This window comes from Parus major, chromosome 22 (genome assembly GCF_001522545.3).
Source record: "Parus major isolate Abel chromosome 22, Parus_major1.1, whole genome shotgun sequence".
Classification (NCBI taxonomy): Eukaryota; Metazoa; Chordata; class Aves; order Passeriformes; family Paridae; genus Parus; species Parus major.
Window position 1 is genome coordinate 3,748,215 of NC_031790.1, and position 12,834 is coordinate 3,761,048.

Sequence of the window (12,834 nt, forward strand, 5' to 3'; positions counted from 1 at the left end):
AGCAGGAGCAGGAGCAGGAGCAGGACAGGCAGAGCTGGCAGGAGGCTGCTGCCCTGCTAAGGCACTGGCAGGCACTGCCCGGGGAGCGGGAGCTGCTGGGGGGGCACAGCGGGGCTGGCACCGAGCCCCAAGTCCCCTGTGAGTCCCCAGGAGCAGGTGATGGCCCCAGGGGCTGGCAGCCCCTCCCCAGGGCACTGTCCCCACCCGAGGCCGGCCCCAGCCGTGCCCGAGCCCCGGAGGGAGCTGGGGGGACGCAGGGCCAGGCCAGGGCCAGGCACATAATGACAACAGATTCCCAAAAGGCATCGACACATTATTATTATTGTTTAATACAACCCCATATAAAACTGAAGCAGCAGCAGCAGCAATTCTTATCGAGGGACCTAAACTGAAATAGGTTTAGAACATAATTTAAAAAAATAAAAACAGCAAAAATAGCAAAATATATGAATTTTTTTTTTTTATAGCAACTGATATCTACCAGCCACTAGTACCTTCCTACCAAACTGGTATATCTCTGGTAACAACCCTTTTTAAAAAGACATGTAAATATATATTCATATTTATACATATTTTTCGTTATGTACACGGGACTCTGGGTTCAGCACAGGTGGCTTTGGTCACCTCTCAGCAGTGCAGGGCTCCTGCACCAGATGTGCTGGGAGTGGCTCAGCAAAGCCCACTGGTGCTGGCCCTGGGGGGCTGCAGGACTGGCCCTGGGGCGTCCTGGGCAGAGAGGGACCCCCACACCACGAGGCTCTGGACATACGGAGGCTCCTGACACCCCAATGAGGCTCCTGGCACCCCAGAGAGGCTCCTGGCACCCCAATGAGGCTCCTGGCACCCCAGTGAGGCTCCTGACACCTCAGAGAGGTTCCTGGCACCCCAGAGAGGCTCCTGGCACACCCCAGTGAGGCTCCTGGCACCCCAAGGCTCTCAGAATGCCAAGGTTCCCCCCTTGTGCAGCCGCAGGATTCAGGTGCTGCTCCCAGGCTGGCAGGTTCTCTGTGCCAGCCCAGCCCAGCTCAGCCCAGCCCAGCCCAGCCTAGCCCAGCCCAGCCCAGTCCAGCCTCTGTGCCCCACCAGGCTCTACAACAGTGGGGACCCCTCCCCGTGGTCTGCCGTGGGCTGACAGCCCCGTGCTCGGTCAGTGCATCCACAGGGACCTGGCAGCCAGGAACNCCAGCCCAGCCCAGCCCAGCCCAGTCCAGCCCAGTCCAGCCTCTGTGCCCCACCAGGATGTGCCACCCCAGCAGGCCTGGCCGGCTCTTTGGCCACGCACTGCCCACGGGAGAGGATTTCAGCTCAGCCAAGTGGGAATACCCAAGCACAGGATCCATGGAAAAGAGGTTTAAAAACAAAAGGAGGAAATGCCATAAAAACCCTGGAGCCGAAGCCCGTGGGCTGTGGAGAGCTGGCACGAGGAGGCAGGAGAAGCTGGCAGGACGTGGCTGCTTTTGGTTACGTGAGATGGCACGGATGTCTCTGAACCCCTTGTGCAACAGCCCGGCACGAGCGGGCTGTGCAGGCAGCGTCCACGGGCACGGCACAGCGTGGCACAGCGTGGCACCCCCGCCACTGCCACCCTCAGTGTCGCTTCAGGCCACCGTTGCTGTGCTGGGGGGGCGGCTTGGGAAGGCACGGCTCGTCCGGGAGCGGGTCGTGGGAAAAAACAGAGTCCTCCCCCGAGGAGCAGGTGGAGCTGCGGGTGTCTGGGAAGCCGGGAGAATACTGATCCAGCGGCATGGAGAGGTCCAGGTACTCCTGCCAGGGACAAACCCCAGGGACGGGCTCAGGAGCGGCCCCAGGGAGCGCCGCAGCCAGGGGCCACCAGTGCCACCACCTCTCCTACCTGGTTGGAGGTCATGGCCACGATCCTGTCCAGGTCCTCCACCAGCTGCTTGAAGGTGGGTCTCTGGGAAGGGACGGCGTGCCAGCAATCCCTCATCATCATGTACCTGTGAGGGCAGGGCCAGGGGGGCTCAGCCCGGGGACCCCCACCCACGGCAGCACACAAAGCGCCAGGCTGGGACCCACAGCCAACGGAGATGTTCCTCCAGGGACTGAGGGTAATCCCCTGTGTCCCACCTGCCCTCATGAGCCAGGGATGTTTGGGGAGGAGGATGGACACAGTCTGGGCTGGTCCCTGTGCTGGGGTCACCCTGGGATTCCCTCCCACCACGGGAGATGCTCATTATTGGATCTGCCTGTCACCCTCCACGCCCCAGCCCGTGTTCTGGGCCTGGCACTCAGAGACTTCAAACCCCTCTTGCCCATCCCAGCACTGCACTCACAGCTCGTTGGTGCAGTTGCTGGGCTTGTCCATCCTGTGACCTTCCTTCAGCAGCTTGAAGAGCTCTTCAACGGGCACACCAGGGTATGGTGACCCACCCAGCGTGAAGATCTCCCACAGCAGCACCCCAAAGGACCACCTGGGAACACAGGCAGACGCTGGGGCACCGGCTCTGGGGCGCTGACACCCAGTTTGGGTACAGCTAGAGGCTGGTTTGCGGGGAGGAACAACCACCCACAGCTTCGATTCACTTCGCAGGACTTTGGAGTCCCAGCACCAAACACAATTAGGATTCAAATTGTTTGGTTGGCCAACACCAATTGCAACTCCATTAATTCAAGATGAATACCATCCATGCATGTCCCCAGCAGGCCCCACTCACACGTCACTCTGGTGGGTGTAGATTCGGTCAAAGAGAGCCTCGGGGGCCATCCACTTCACTGGCAGGCGACCCTGAGACACAAAACCCCCCAGTGGCTCCATGGCTGTGAGGGAACCTGGGCCCTGTGGCACTCCCAGCCCAGGCTGGAGCATCCCCACCCCTCAGAACCCCCGGCACACCACTCACGTTCGTCGTCTTCTTGTAGTAATCGATGTGGTGGATGTCACGGGCCAGCCCGAAGTCAGCGATCTTCATCACGTTGTCCTCTGTCACCAGCACGTTCCTGGCTGCCAGGTCCCTGTGGATGCACTGACCGAGCACGGGGCTGTCAGCCCACGGCAGACCACGGGGAGGGGTCCCCACTGTTGTAGAGCATCTAAAAATCTTGGTACCTCCCAAGGGTAAAACCCACCTCTGGTTGTGTAATGTTAGTTCCTACCTGAGAACCTTCTCTCCCTTCCCCCTTCCCACTGGCTGTGACCTCCCTGCATCCCCTGATCACCCCTGCCCCAGGTATAAGAGATAAAACCCAGAGCATTTCGCTCTCTCTCTTGCCCCGGATGGACGTCAGACAATAAACCCGGGATTATTCCAGCAAGTTTGAGCCTCCTGTGTCTGGATACTTTGAGTCCGTGTTGTATCCACTGCAGGACCCCCTGTGCCCTGAGAGGAGCAGGCTCTCACCACGGGGGTGGGACAGAGGGGTCCCATCGGGGACAGGGAATGCAACACCCCAGGACGGGACGGGTGGCAGGGGAGGGTGCACGCCCCAGGCCCGGCTGCTGGGCTGGGTCCCACCACAGCCTCCTGGCAGCTCCTCACCTTCTTGGAGGCCAGGTACTCCATGCCCCGTGCCACCTGGTAGGCACAGGAGACCAGGTCCTTGAAGGAGAGCTGCTCCTCGGGGACGCGGCTGGGGTTGTAGCAGTACTCCATGCCCGGGGGCCGCCGTGCCTGCAGGTACTCCCGCAGGTTGCCCTTGCTGGCGTATTCCACGATCACATAGAGGGGTCCTGAGGGGACGGGCTGGTGAGGGGCTGGAACACGCAGCAGGGTGCCAGGCCAGCCCCTCCAGGGGACAGCAGCTGGAGGGGTGGCACAGGGGACGCCTCCTCCCCGCCGTGCACCCTCACCGTCCTGCGTGCAGGCTCCCAGCAGGTTGATGATGTTCTTGTGCTTGCCAATCATCTTCATCATCTCCATCTCAGAGATGAGGTCAGACAAATCCTTCTCTGTGGCATCGGCTGAAGTGGAGAAGGCAGTTAGGGGGTGCCAGGCCGGGCTGCACGCCCCAGACCCCAGCCAGGGCTGCGGCATCGCGCCAGGACCAGCCTTCTCGCTGCCACTTACACTTGAGCATCTTCACGGCCACCTTGGTCACACGGTTGGGCTTGTCCTTGTCAAGGCCGATGGCTTCTGCCAGCACCACCTGGCCGAAGCACCCTTCTCCCAGAGGCTTGCCCAGGATCAGCCTGGTGGGAGAAGACCCCGAGGCAGGGGCAGCAGGTTGGTCCCAGCGGGGGCAGCACGCTCCTCAGCCAGCTCCCAGCGGGGGCAGAGCACGGGGCTGGAGCTCACCTGTCCCGGGGCAGCTCCCAGCGCGGGTCCTCGGGCAGCTCGTACTCGGAGACGCCGGCCAGCATGGGGGTGCCGCTGGAGGAGAGGCGCGAGGGCCGCACCAGCATCACGCCCGAGTTCATGGAGGAGCTGGAGTCAGCCGACACCTGCAGCGGGACCGTGGGTTACCTTCACGCAGTGCCCGGGCCCGCAGCTGCCCGTCCCCGGGGGAGGTGGTGATGGGAGCCTTCGCCCCCTCCCCTGCCTGCAGCCCCCTGCCTGATCCCCTGCCTGCATCCCCCTGCCTGCAGCCCCCTGCTCACATCCCCCTGCCTGATCCCCTGCCTGCAGCCCCCTGCCTGCAGCCCCCTGCCTGATCCCCTGCCTGATCCCCTGCCTGCATCCCCCTGCCTGATCCCCTGCCTGCAGCCCCCTGCCCACCCCCCTGCCTGCAGCCCCCTGCCTGATCCCCTGCCCACAGCCCCCTGCCTGCAGCCCCCTGCCTGATCCCCTGCCTGCAGCCCCCTGCCCACCCCCCTGCCTGCAGCCCCCTGCCTGATCCCCTGCCCACAGCCCCCTGCCTGCAGCCCCCTGCCTGATCCCCTGCCTGCAGCCCCCTGCCCACCCCCCTGCCTGCAGCCCCCTGCCTGATCCCCTGCCCGCAGCCCCCTGCCTGCAGCCCCCTGCCTGATCCCCTGCCTGCAGCCCCCTGCCTGCAGCCCCCTGCCTGATCCCCTGCCTGATCCCCTGCCTGCATCCCCCTGCCTGATCCCCTGCCTGCAGCCCCCTGCCCACCCCCCTGCCCACCCCACACGCCTGATCCCCTGCCTGTACCCCCCTGCCTGCAGCCCCCTGCCCGCATCCCCCTGCCCGCATCCCCCTGCTCACAGCCCCCTGCCCACAGCCCCCTGCCCGCCCCCCTGCCCACCCCTGCCTGTGTGCCCGCCACTGCTGCTCCCTCCCATGGATTTTTCCATTAGTCTCCATCGTGCTGCAGCCCAAAATGCACAGCCTGGCAGCTCCTCCATCTCCTCAGAGTGCACCACGCTCCGCTCAAACCTCACACTGCTGTAAATCCTGCTGGTTCTCCTCGTGAGCCCCCTGGGGAGGGGTGAGGGGAGCTGTGCAGCCCCCACCCTGCTCACCGTGCTGCCCTTGGAGGCACAGCCTGCACAGTCCCACCTCTGCCACCGGCTGGAGCGGGTGGCACACGGAGCAGGGTGAGACCATCCTGGGTCCTGCCACCCCTCCTCCCCCCCATCCCCTCGGAAAGGCTGGGCTCCAGGAGGGGCAGTAGGTGCAAACAAACCCCCTCTCTACTTTCTGTTACCTGTCTGCGCAGGGGGATGCTCTTGGCCAGCTTGTGCACGGCCAGCTGGCTGTTGAAGTCTGTCTTCTTGGTGGTGCTCTTCAGCTTGTAGATGATGATGGTCACCACCATGCAGGAGATGAGGAAGGCTCCGATGCAGTAGATGATGATCTCCAGGTAGAAAGGAGACGTCATCATGGCTGGGGTGTCTTCAATAGCTGGGTTGGCGTGAACAGGGTGTTTGTCAGCACCTGCCAGGCCCCAGGGAGTGGCACTGGGGAGCCCTCGGCTCCTCCCCAAGCTCAGTGGGGACGTGGGTGCAGCAGGGACCAGCAGCTGCCCACCCAGCCTTGCAGGGAAGGCGTGCAAGCAGCCCCAGCTCATCATCCCCATGGCCGAGCAACGCCTTCACCACCTCTGCAGGCGGTGGGATGGGGTCAACTGGGACAGGCATGAAATGGGGGAACAGGGCCAGAGCCACCCCACAGGGATGCAGCACCTCTGGGAACAGGTCTCTGTCCCAGCTGAACTGCTCTGCCCCTGCTTTGGAGCTGCAGGTGCCTCACAATCTGGCTGCCCTGTGCATGCTGCAGTGGAATGGGGGCTCTGGCAGCGGCTGGGGCTGTGGGACTCCAGGCCTTACTGGTAGTGACTGGGGAGAGCCTGGAGCAGAGCAGCCAGCGGCACTCCAGTGGCAATAACCTGCTGTGGGAGCCTGAGCTGGTGGGGAGAAGGAACCCCCAGACCCTGCTTTAGTGGCTGAGGTGGCACTGGAACCACGATCAGCTCAGAGCCTGCAGCCACGTGCTGCGGTCCGTGGTGAATCCGGCAGGACGGGGCTGCCACTTCACCTTCTGCACCCCCAGCCTGACACCCCCAAAGAGCAGAGCCTCAGAGAGAGGTGTAAGAGGGAGCTGAAGATTCCTGTCCCACCTCTGAGCACACCTGGCTGACAAAGCACTGGCTGATAACTGGGAAAGTTTTAGCTGGAAAGCAAAAACGACCACACAGCACCCCGAAAACTTTCCCATAGCTGTTATCAGGCTTTGGTCCACGCACTGATGCTGAGGAGCAGCATCATGGGGACGGGGCAGCCATCCCCAGAGTGCAAGCACACACAGCCCCCGACAGCCCTGCACCACAGGGCCAGGCCCTGGCAGGCAGGAGGGCAGCGCTGCCAGCACCCCCAAACCTCCCCTGCTGTCCCTGAGCAGGCAGCGCTGGCCTGGCCTGGCCCAGCCGTGCGGGACTGTCTTGCTGCGGTGGAACCAGCCCTGCTTAAGTTCCCCAGGTATGCATTGCCTGGGCCAGGGAGAGAGCGGGGACAGACCCCAGCTGGGGTGGAGGGGGGCACAGAGCCGGGGGACGCTGCCCCACAGCAGCCAGGCTGACCCGCTCCAAGGGGGCTGGGAACTGCTCTCTCCCGGACCACCATGCATACATCGGAAAGGAAGGAAGAAAGGGAGAGGAAGAGGAGTATATACCTTCGAGAACTGTCAACCATGCAGAGTGATGGGAGATCCCAATAGAATTACCCGCCAAACATGTATACTCCCCAGCATCCTCAAATGAGACATTCCTTAAGTGAAGGACTTCCATTTCTTTGTCTGTCGTGTTAACGCCAGCCGTCTGGAAGGAAAAATGGAAGCAAAAAACGGAGAAGCAAACGACATGAGATCTTCTGGGAGGAGGCCAGAGAGGAGGGAGAGCCCAGTCTCATTTGGCAGACCCCCGGGGAGCAGACAGAGACCACTGCAGACCTGCTAGAGAGACCCTTGGGATGAGCACTCATCCCGGTGGACCGAGGGAGATGCGGTTAAAACCCTTCACCAAACGGAGTGTCCTGCCCATGCCAACATGCTGGCGATGGGCTGCATGGAGAAATCAGCCCGGGCAGAGCCGGCCCGCTGGCTCGCTGGCAGGGGAGGCACAAGGACAGGGATGGGAGGATGGAGACACAAGGATGGAGATGAGAGAATGGGGATGGGAGGACAGAGACAGGACGGAGACGTGAGGATGGTGACGGGAGGACGGAGACGGGAGGGCAGCACAGACAGGGAAGGCAGCACCGTGCCGGGTGGGGTGCCTGGAATGGCCTGATGGCAGCACCCTCAGACAGCCAGGGGCCAGCCCCAGCAGGGCAGCTGCGGTGTCTGCACGATGGGGAGAGCAGCACACAGGACAGACAGCAGGACAGAGACGTCAGCACACAGCAGAGACACTGGGACACACACACAGAGCGCAGCGCCCTGCCGGCCCCGCCGGGTGTTTTTCCATGGTTGTTACACCAGAAACAGCAGAAACAAGAGAGCCCAGAGTTTCGTTTTCCACCGCCAGGCATTCTTCCGATTACCTGTGGCCAGGGGCCTGGTGACTGTGAGCCACGCAGACTGGTTGGCCTCGCCAATATAATTGGAAACCTTACAAACATACTCCCCGCTCTCCGCCTCTGTCACATTATACAGGGTCAGCACCTCCGCATCAGAGCTATTAATCCCCGAGTGCTGGAACAGACCAACAACAGGGAGTCACACGGATGTGCTCAGGAACCGCCCCGAGGGCGCCCTGCCAGGCAGGGGCTGCTCCCCACACCCACAGCTGGGAACAGGAGAAGGAGCAGACAGGAATGGGGGTGTCACCCTGCTCCCCCCTGCTTCCCAGAGGTCAGGAGCACAGCTGGGAATGGCTGCATGGAATCACAGAACGGGTTGGAAGGGATCTTTACAGGCCACCCTGTGACCTCCTGCCCCAGCTGGGCCAGTGCTGAGCGGCACTGCTGGGGTGCAGAGGGAGCTGCTCTCCCTGGGATGATCCAGGGCTCCCAGCACCGTGCTCCTGCCCAGCCCTGTGCTGTGTGTCCTTGGGGCTCCCACGGGGCTGCAGAGCCAGCACACAGCGTGGCACGACAGCCCTCCCTGCTCCCTGCCCAGCAGGCTGCTGATGGCTCTGGGGCTCCAGCTGCCCCAAGGCCGGCGGTCCCCAGCCCCAGGTAACTCTTGTGGGGCATCCACGTGGCTGCCAGTGCCCTGCTCCTGCCCCTGGCCCAGGGAAGCTGGGGGCCATGGCTGGCACCAGCCAGCGTGTGGCTTTACCTTCAGGATCTGCACGTAGGGCAGGTTGTCGGGGCCGATCTTGCTGCCGTTCACCTCAATGTGCTTCAGCCACTGGATGTGGGGCTGAGGGTCACTGTAGACCTTGCAGACAAACTCCACGTTGCTGCCCAGGGCCACTGTCTTGTTGGCAGGGAGCCCTGCCTGCAGGATGGGCCGGTGCGGGGACCGCTCTGCAGGACCGGAGATGGGGCACCTTACAATGGGGTTTGGGGTGCCCTGCTGGGGTTTGGGGTGCCCTTCTGGGGTTTGGGGCACCTTACAATGGGGTTAGGGGTGCCCTGCTGGGGTTTGGGGCACCTTACAATGGGGTTNGGGGTGCCCTGCTGGGGTTTGGGGCACCTTACAATGGGGTTTGGGGTGTCCTGCTGGGGTTAGGGGTGCCCTGCTGGGGCTTGGGGCACCTTACAATGGGGTTTGGGGTGCCCTGCTGGGGCTTGGGGCACCTTACAATGGGGTTAGGGGTGCCCTGCTGAGGTTTGGGGTGCCCTGCTGAGGTTTGGGGTGCCCTGCTGGGGTTTGGGGTGCCCTGCTGAGGTTTGGGGTGCCCTGCTGCCCACCCTCGGGTGCACTGCAGCCCCCCATGCCCGGGATCCCCGCCTGAGGTGGGCACCAATGCACCCAATGCAACATTAGTGTCCCCCAGGAGCCGGCCTGCAGTGGGGTGAGGGCATCCAGGATGGGGGACAGGAGGAACCCCGGTGTGGGGACAGGGACATCAGCACCTATTGGGCAGGGCCAGAGGTCAAACAAACCTATGGAGGGCCCTGGCTGTTAACAAAGTGGCTGCCACTCTGGTGAGTCAGCATTAACAAACCCCTTTGTTCACCTCGCTGACTGTTCCCTTCAGTTTGCTCAGTGTAATCAAATTAAATCACATTTTTAATGGTTCATTTACTGGCATTTAGAGCAGCTCCACATGTGGAACTGCTCAGACCAGCCTCCCCAGCTGGGAATTATGGCTAATAAGGCGATTAGAAAAAGTTTCTGTCTGGTCTATGAAATTATCTTCACCACAATTAAAAATCCCCAGGACAGGGTGGGGTGAACTTTCTGCCTGGCTGGCTGCTGCCCGCCGTGCTGCACAGGGCAGGGATGGGGCTGAGCCCCTTCCCTGGGAGCACAGCCCAGCACCAATTCCTGCCTGGGCAGGCAGAGGGGGATGAGGATGCAGAGCCCCAGCGCTGTGCTGCTCACCCACGACATCCAGCTGGTAGGTGTGGTTGATGCTGCCGTACTTGTTCTCCACAATGCAGGTGTAGTTGCCTTTATCCGACGGCACCACCGAGTCCATGATGATGCTCCAGGTCGCCTGGCGGACCTGGGGAGGACAGAGCCGGTTACGGGCGAGCCCCAGGTCCCGCTCATGTCAGAGCTGGTTTGACCCCTGGCACAGGCAGGACGTAAATCTCTCTTTGAGGTCACCTTTCTCCTTCCCTGCAGAGGGGCTGTAATTGCTGCCAGCTGTCCCAGGACAGCCCGGCCACAGAGCCAACTGTGGCGAGCAGCAGATGCTGCCAGCTCCCCTGCGGTGTGGGGACACCCCTCTCTGCTGGCCCACACCCCTCTCTGCTGGCCCACACCCCTCTCTGCTGGCCCACACCCCTCTCTGCTGGCCCACGTGTGTGGAGGGAACACACCAGCATTGTTCCTCCTGCAGGAGCCTGGGGCTCAGAGCTGCAGCGCTCCCCACGGACAGCTGGCCCTGTGCTGCTCCCCAGTGCTGCTCCCCAGGGCATCTCCTCGGGGAGAGCCTCAGTGGCTCTGCTGGGAAGAGCACAGCCCAGGTCCCTCTGGCCACGGGGCACCGGGAGGCTCTCCAAAAGCCAGCCCTGCCCCTGCTGGCTCCAGCTGGGGCTCCTCACGGCAAACCCTCCTGGAGCCCTGCTCATGATCGCATTCCTCCCTCCCAGCTGCAGACTGGTTATTTCCACAGTCCTGCATTCCAGCCCCACTGCCTACCCAGGGCCCTGTGCTGTCACCAGCAGCCACAGTGCTGCAGGCAGCCCCTCTCCTCCCCACCCCTGAGCCCAGGTCCTGGGTCAGCCTGTGTCCCTCCCCAGGACACAGAGCACAGAGCTGGAAGCTGTGACGTGGAGCCCTGGCAGGAGCCCTGGCATGCAGGGCCACGGCTGGAGCTGCCTGTGACATGTGGCATGTGACTCAGTGGTGATGGTGGCCCCCCAGCCAGGCTGGTTCAGGGCTCCCAGCCTGGGAGACACGGAGGGCTCTGAGCCCCAGGCAGGCTGCAGCCCTGCTCCTGACACCAGGAGATGCCAAAAGGGGACAGTGCTGCCTCGTAGCTGCCAGCAGGACAGCAGCTCTGGCCAGCCCCTCCCTTGGGGAGAAAAGGAGCTCAAGGATGCTGCCCTGGAGCTGTGAGGAGGGGAAAGCCAAGCTGCCATCCCACCCAGTGGCATCTGCAGCCTGGCTCTGCTGTGGGCACTAGGAAAGCAGCACCGAGCTCCTCCCCAGCTCAGGGAGCCAGTGTGGCCCCCAAATAGGGGCTGGAGTACCCCACGTGCTGGAGCAGCCCCCACCAAACACTGCTGGGAGCCCAGGGCCCCTGGGGATGCCCAGACCCCTCTCCTTGCCTGGGGGATTAGGCAGGTGTGGAGCCAGGCTGGCTGCAGCACAAGCCCCCTCCCCCAGGGCTGAGCTGGTACAAACATGACCCAGAAGCAGCTCCCTGCCCTAGGATGACTCCCAAACAGCAATGGCAGAGGGGCCCATCTGCCCCTGCTGGGCTGTGTGGATGGGCCTTGGTGCCTCTGGAGCCCCTTCCCAGTCCTCCCCCCGCAGGAGCCCCCAGCCCTGGAGTGTGCACAGGGCCAGGGGCTGCTCCCCAGCCCTGGAGTGTGCACAGGGCCAGGGGCTGCTCCCCAGCCCTGGAGGGTGCAGGGCCAGGGGCTGCTCCCCAGCCCTGGAGTGTGCACAGGGCCAGGGGCTGCTCCCCAGCCCTGGAGCAGGGGCTGCTCCCCAGCCCTGGAGGTGCACAGGGACAGGAGCTGCTCCCCAGTCCCGTACCTTGTAGCCCCCGATGCGGTGGTCAGGTTTGAACTCTTTGCCGTTCTTCAGCCAGCGCAGTGTGGGGTTGGGTGTCCCACTCGATGGACACTTGAATTTCACTGTTTTGGCAGCAGGGACGGCGTGGAGCTTCTTCTCCATCTTCTCAGGATAGGTCCAGTAGGGAGCGATGGCCTCTGGGGAGCAGAAGGAGGGCTCAGCACTGCCAAACCCAGCAGCCTCCTGCTCCTGGAGTAACCCCAAGAGTTCCCAGAGCAGGGCTGGCACAGGAATCAGAAGCCAGCAGCCAAGCCTGGCTAAAGCAGGGAGGGATCCTGGGACAGGGCTGGGACACGGGGCATTGCCCACGAGTCACAGCAGCCCTTTCTGTGTGGGGTGGATGCTCCCAACACAGCAAACCCCGTGCTCTGACCCAGCTGCTGCACCCCCTGCACCCAGACCTGCTCTCCCCACTGCACCCCTGCCACTGCCGGGTGCCCTGGGCTCCTGCCCCATCCTGGGGTGATGCTCACGGGTGCCCAGCCCGTCCCTGCCTGGCCCTGGGGCAGCGCCGTGGGCAAAGGCAGCTCGCACGTACGGTTCGGCTTGGTGTTATCCGCCTCCTTCTCCTCCGACGAGGAATCATCTTCATCGTCATCATCCTCTGCCGAGGGGAGAGCGTCTGCAAGAGAAGCAGCAGCCCTGCTGAGTGTCTGTGGGAGTGCTCTCCTGAGGCTGGCGAGGCCTGGAGCGCCAGGGGCGGCTGCTGGGGGCTGTGCCCAGCGAGGCAGGAGGGCAGGACCGTGGGCAGGGATCCCACACAATCCCCAGCACAGGCAGGGCTGGCAGAGCCCAGCATCCCGTGCCTGCAGCCTCGGGCATCCTGAAGAGATGCGCTGTCACAGGTGAGAGCTCCTCTCCCCGTGGCCGGTGCCACCAACACCCTCGGGGTGGCTGTGGAGACCCCCTGAGCACAGACACGTCCCCACCTCGAGCCTTCCTCCCTCTCCAGCCTTACACCCATCAACAGCGATGCTGAGCACCAGCATCGTGTCCCTGTGCCCCTCCTGCAGCCCCTGCCCCTCAGATCAACGTGAGATGAATTCCAGCTGCTTCTCCCTGCACTGCAGCGGCAAGGGAGCCACAGCACTGCCCTGGAAACTCCTCTGGGCACAGC

General features: G+C 63.1%; 1 protein-coding gene across 5 annotated transcripts in view; it reads right to left on the reverse strand.

Moving 5' to 3' along the window:
* Positions 1-1,335: 1,335 nt before the first annotated feature.
* The window catches only part of FGFR1 (fibroblast growth factor receptor 1), a 21,766-nt gene continuing 10,267 nt past the window's right edge, over positions 1,336-12,834 (reverse strand). For 3 of the 5 annotated variants that reach the window (XM_019008825.2, XM_015648696.3, XM_015648694.3), the window contains 15 exons: positions 12,256-12,339; positions 11,679-11,854; positions 9,849-9,972; positions 8,634-8,824; positions 7,026-7,170; positions 5,557-5,759; positions 4,254-4,399; positions 4,026-4,147; positions 3,809-3,919; positions 3,498-3,688; positions 2,862-2,984; positions 2,676-2,746; positions 2,295-2,432; positions 1,853-1,958; positions 1,336-1,764 (listed from right to left, as the gene is read on the reverse strand). In XM_019008825.2, coding sequence (XP_018864370.1) covers positions 1,588-1,764; positions 1,853-1,958; positions 2,295-2,432; positions 2,676-2,746; positions 2,862-2,984; positions 3,498-3,688; positions 3,809-3,919; positions 4,026-4,147; positions 4,254-4,399; positions 5,557-5,759; positions 7,026-7,170; positions 8,634-8,824; positions 9,849-9,972; positions 11,679-11,854; positions 12,256-12,339 — 2,108 coding nt within the window. In that variant the 3' untranslated portion in view covers positions 1,336-1,587. The remainder of the gene's footprint in view (positions 1,765-1,852; positions 1,959-2,294; positions 2,433-2,675; positions 2,747-2,861; positions 2,985-3,497; positions 3,689-3,808; positions 3,920-4,025; positions 4,148-4,253; positions 4,400-5,556; positions 5,760-7,025; positions 7,171-8,633; positions 8,825-9,848; positions 9,973-11,678; positions 11,855-12,255; positions 12,340-12,834) is intronic. The other 2 variants (XM_033519466.1, XM_015648695.3) reach the window with 1 other exon arrangement.